This window comes from Limulus polyphemus, unplaced genomic scaffold (assembly GCF_000517525.1).
Source record: "Limulus polyphemus unplaced genomic scaffold, Limulus_polyphemus-2.1.2 Scaffold3648, whole genome shotgun sequence".
Taxonomy (NCBI): domain Eukaryota; kingdom Metazoa; phylum Arthropoda; class Merostomata; order Xiphosura; family Limulidae; genus Limulus; species Limulus polyphemus.
The window spans coordinates 71,134-76,282 of NW_013669258.1; the positions used below are offsets into that span (position 1 = coordinate 71,134).

Consider the following 5,149-nt stretch of genomic DNA (forward strand, 5'->3'; position numbering starts at 1 on the left):
AGCTAACAGCGATCCAAATGCTTCATTAAAAACACATTGACTTATTCACTCTATCGTCTAGAAACAACTCTGTATATTTTTAACTATCTTCGTAGAGTCTCGTATTTATAATCCATTGTGAACTTATAAGAAATCTGGACGTTAGCTACTATAATTTTATAAATTATACCTTTAGATCTTAACGTCATTATTACGAGTCGCAGCTAATAAGCGAAGAAACAAATTACAACATTAGAAATCTAGCTGACAACAATAATATTAATATTTAGATCTTTACATATTAAGATATTTTTACGAATAAAGCACTGTAATATCTGTTTTCGTAATTTGGTAAAAACAAATGTGTTTATATAAGTATAAATATACTTCACGTACAGAGTGTGTAATAAAAAAGAAGAGATCGAAGAAGAAATGTCCCATAACCCTATATTATCGTCGCCACAAGACAACCAGGTGACTCGATTAGCCTGACGTTTGAGTGAATGTAACTAATTGTGATTTTTAATGGTGATGCTTTATTTGAATTTTCCTGATGAAAAATAACATTTGAAAGGTTAATTGTCGTGTATCGAAAAACGAAACATATCGCAAAGAAGACTGGTTTCGATTTCAAAATTCTGACGGTGGATTATCAACCATAACTTGGGAAAATCGCTGCTTTTCAATTTCTGCAACTAACAATAACATGCAAGCTACTAGTAGCTCTTCGTGGCACAATGGGAATTCTTCGTTAAATGGTGTCAGTGATGATCTGCATAATGCTGCTTGTTTGTCCATTTCAAATTCTAATGGACAGATTAATGGAGGAACATCTGAAATATCCTCAAATATACGAACACAAACTGATAAGGATGTCATTCGATTGATTGGCCAGTACCTTCGAAGCCTCGGACTTAAGTAGGCATATATCATTATATGTCATACCTTTACCTCTATTTTAAATATATATATATATATGTGTGTGTACCCAGAGTTCAAGTTAATTTTAGCATGATTATTGTTAATAATTGAAGAAAGTGTAGTATGTTTTACATAGTTAAAAAAATAAAAATAATACATTTTGTTATTTCTCAACAGTTTACCCTTTGTAGTGTCACACTTCTCAAGAAAAGTCTGAAGTGTAGTTAAGTAAACGTAACTTCTTTTCATTGTTAACCTATGTTTCTACTAGTACTACTGCATGTTAGCATAGCTTGTAGAATAAATATTAGATAACATATGAACAACAGTTTGTGATTTATTCCACAGTAATACTAATAATGTTTCCCATGCTATATACAATTACAACTGAGAAATGTTTTTCAAGCAAATATAGTGTTGTGTATAATATTTCCTTAATACACTAAATATGACATTATGGAAAGTATTGGGATTGACAATAAAATCACATAGCTATTAATTGATAAAAAGAAAGATTAATAACAGATAAAGCACCAAGACCAGACAATGTTTTTCCAAAGGATTTAAAAGAAGTCAAAGATCAGATTTATGAGGCTTTCTGTTGTATTTTTGGTGGGTAAATAGACAGTTGGCAGGTGCCTGAGGATTGGAGAATTGCTAATGTTACTCTTCTTTCTAAGGGAAGTAATATAATTGTTCTGGAAATTATAGACCAATTAGTCTTTCTTCCCAGTTTGTCCCTGATGAAGAAAGGTCCACTATTCGGTGTTCAGATTATAAGGATTTTTATTTTTGTCTTTAATTGATTTTTTTAACCTACAGGTTTTCTTAACATGGGAAAAATTCTAGAGAGTCTGATAAAAGAAGCTATTAAAAATCATCTAGTAAAATATAAAAGAAAACCAACATGGATTCGTCCAAGTGAAATCCTCCATTACTAATCTGTTAACTTTTATCTAAGATTTTGTGTATTATTTGGATAATGATTAGGGTGTGAATTTAATGTACTTAGATTTTCAAAAGCTTTTGATAAGGTGTCACACAAAAGTTTATTTAAGAAAATTACAATGGTGATGATTAGAAAATATTAGTAAATTGCAGTGTAAAATGATTGGATTGTAGAAATCAAAATGGTGTCATTAAATAGTAACAAAAGTCTAGTCAAGCTGGATGCTAGTTAATAGTGAAGAATATGTCACTGGTTATGCCACATTTGGAGTATTGCATTCAGTCTTAGACTCTTTATTTTAGGAAGGACATGCAATGTTTGGAAGGGGTGCAGAGGAGGGTATCTGAGATGATATCTGGGATGGAAAAGTTTTCATTCAAGGAAAGGTTAATATCCCTGAATTGTTTGCTTTTGAAAAAAAGAAGAGTTAGAGGGTATTTGATTGAGGTGTTTCAGATTGTTAAGGGAATTGATAGTGTTGATGCATCGCCTTTTAACCTTATTTAATGGTGAGAATAGTAGGACTAGGGACACACATAAATTTTGGAGAGGTAGGAGTCATCTTCAGCTTAGACAGTTTTATTTTTCTAACAGGGTGGTTGGACTTTGGAATGGGTTGCCTTCAGATGTGGTGGAGGCAGCAAATTTAAGTGACTTTAACTTTAAAGCAAGGCTGGATAAATATATGAATGATAAGGGCTGGCTATGAGTTTTTTTTATAGTTTTAGTTTGATTGAGTGAATTTGACAACCTAGATGAACCAATAGGTTCCTTATTGTCCCTAAATATTATGTTATGTTATAATTAGTAAAGTTTGCTGATGGCATTAACTTCTTTGGTATTTCTAGCTGTATTAAAGATGTTCACCCATTCATTGTGGCTGGGATGTGTATTTCTCAGTGCACTGGGAAATGTACATCCCAGCCACAGTGAGTGGGTTAAGATACTGTAGAATGACTTAGACTAGTAGTCAACATGTCAAATGGGTCTTAAATTTTAATATATCCCTACCTATAGTTTAAAGAAATTATTATTTTATTGTATCCTGATGTCTGCTTATTCAAAAAAAGAAAGAAAAATGATAGTTGATGGTGATGAAATTCTGTTGGTACTCACCGGTACTGAGTACTGGAACTTGTTTTTTAAGGTAGTACTAGTAGTGGGCTTTATATGAGCTGCTGTTTTGGATGCGCTTGCATTCCATTGTTCTGTCAGAAAGTATTTATTCATTGACACTAAAATTGTTGCTTTTATGTTTACACATAGAAAAAAAAACAGGTCCACTTCTCCCAGCTGAGTACCTCGACTTTTTTTATGAGAATTTTACCCCTGTTTGAACTTGATATTGGAATATCATTAATACATTTCCAAATGTATTACAGGACTGGGATCCATATTTGTTTTATATTGCTTAGAAATGAAACCCCTCCTCCATAATATATGTAGTGTTCAAATATTATCAATTGAGATAATCAAATATTGTTATTATTGAGATTCTAGGTCTGTTATTTCAATTGAAATACTGTGCAGAAATGTTAATGTTTTATTTTGAAACTCACTCATGATTTTGGCTTCGTTACAGGTATATATTTCTCTTGACAAAACGAATGTTGTATATCTATCTCAATAAGACTTTTATAAACCAAATTAGGACCACTGTGTGGGCAGATGTTATCTTTGAATTCATTTTAAATAAACAACATCTTAACAAACTGTCATTAACCACGGATTAGAGTCGACAAAATTTCTTGTTCTTTAAAGGTGTGATTGGTATCAGAACATGTTACCTGTAAGAACAATTATTTACAAATTCGATGACGAGGAACCCACTTTGAGACTAATAATGGCTGGAGACGGCTTGAATGGGTAATGATGACAAAACTTTGTCGAACCGTTCTACATTTGCTGTTATGTTAAACTTATATTAAAGTTTTTTTCATTACCCATACAAGCCGTCTCCAGCCATTATTAATTATTTACAAACATGGCCATGATGTTACTCAATAAAAGTTTGACTAGTATCATCACATGTTGATGCTAAACAAAAATATGAGTAGCACGTCAATCGGCACAAACTGTGGTTAAACCATCTTGACCTATAACTACTACTAATCACCAAAGAAATATAGTACTGATGCTGTTCAAACATTTATTTGAACTGTGATAAGGCTATCAGACTAAATAGTGCTAAAAGTTGCACGTAGAGCTGGTTGATTAGTGGAATTGATAATTGTTTCATCATTGCACTCATTAGTTAATTACATTGAATTAAACAATTATTCTCACATAAAACCTGAATATTTGGAATAATGAAAAAATAATTTCGGAACCAATAATTTTGATTAGTCATGATACTAATTGATTAAGCAGCACAAACTTGAATTAAAGTGATTATGAGAAATCATAAGAGCAATATTTTAATTAGTTGGATAGTTAGAATAATCAAAAACAGTAACAATTAGAAACACTAATTTAGATTACTTGATTATTTTTTGACATTAATAGATTTTATCATGACTTTAATTGATTATTTTTACATAACATGACGTTTTGGGACAACATGGGACATATTCGTCCATCTCGGCTGTTTCATCATCTAAACTAAATTAAAATAATCAAAAAATAAATCTTAAAGCGAGCCATTATCATTCATATACTTATCAAGCTTTTTTTTAAACTCACTTAAATTTACTGCCTCTACAATGTCCAAAGGCCAACCACCCTGTTAGAAAAATGGAACTGTCTTAGCTGAAGATGACTCCTACCTTGCCAAAATTTATATTTATGTTCCCTAGTCCTACTATTCTTACCATTAAATATGAAAAAAGATGATGCATCAACACTATCAATTCCCTTTACAATCTTAAACACCTCAATTAAATCCCTCTTCTAACTCTTCTTTTTTCAATAGAAAACAATTTGAGAGATTTCAGCCTCTCCTTGTATGACAACTCCTCTATCCAAGGCACCATTCTAGTAACCCTTCTCTGAACCCTTTCCAACAATTCAGTGTCTTTCTTAAGGTAAGGAGCCCAAGACTGAACACAATATTCCAAATGTGGTCTAACCAGTGACCCGAACAATGAAATTGTAACCTCTTTGGACTTGTACTCAATATTTCTGTACGTATAACCTAAAATCCTATTTGCCCTACCACTAGCAACAGCACACTGCTTGGATGGCTTTAAAGACTGATCAACTATTACACCAAGATCCCTTTCCTTCATAACACGATTAAGGTTGTACCCATCCAAATTATTCTTATAATTGAAATTATGATAACCCACATGCATTATTTTT

At 32.0% G+C, this 5,149-nt stretch overlaps 1 protein-coding gene across 1 annotated transcript in view; it reads left to right on the top strand.

Annotated features, from left to right (window-relative positions):
• Positions 1–411: 411 nt before the first annotated feature.
• Positions 412–5,149, top strand: part of LOC106469768 (WD repeat-containing protein 26-like) — a gene marked incomplete at its 3' end in the record, with an annotated part of 53,041 nt that continues 48,303 nt past the window's right edge. The window contains exon 1 of the mRNA XM_013930278.2: positions 412–897. Coding sequence (XP_013785732.1) covers positions 686–897 — 212 coding nt within the window. The remainder of the gene's footprint in view (positions 898–5,149) is intronic.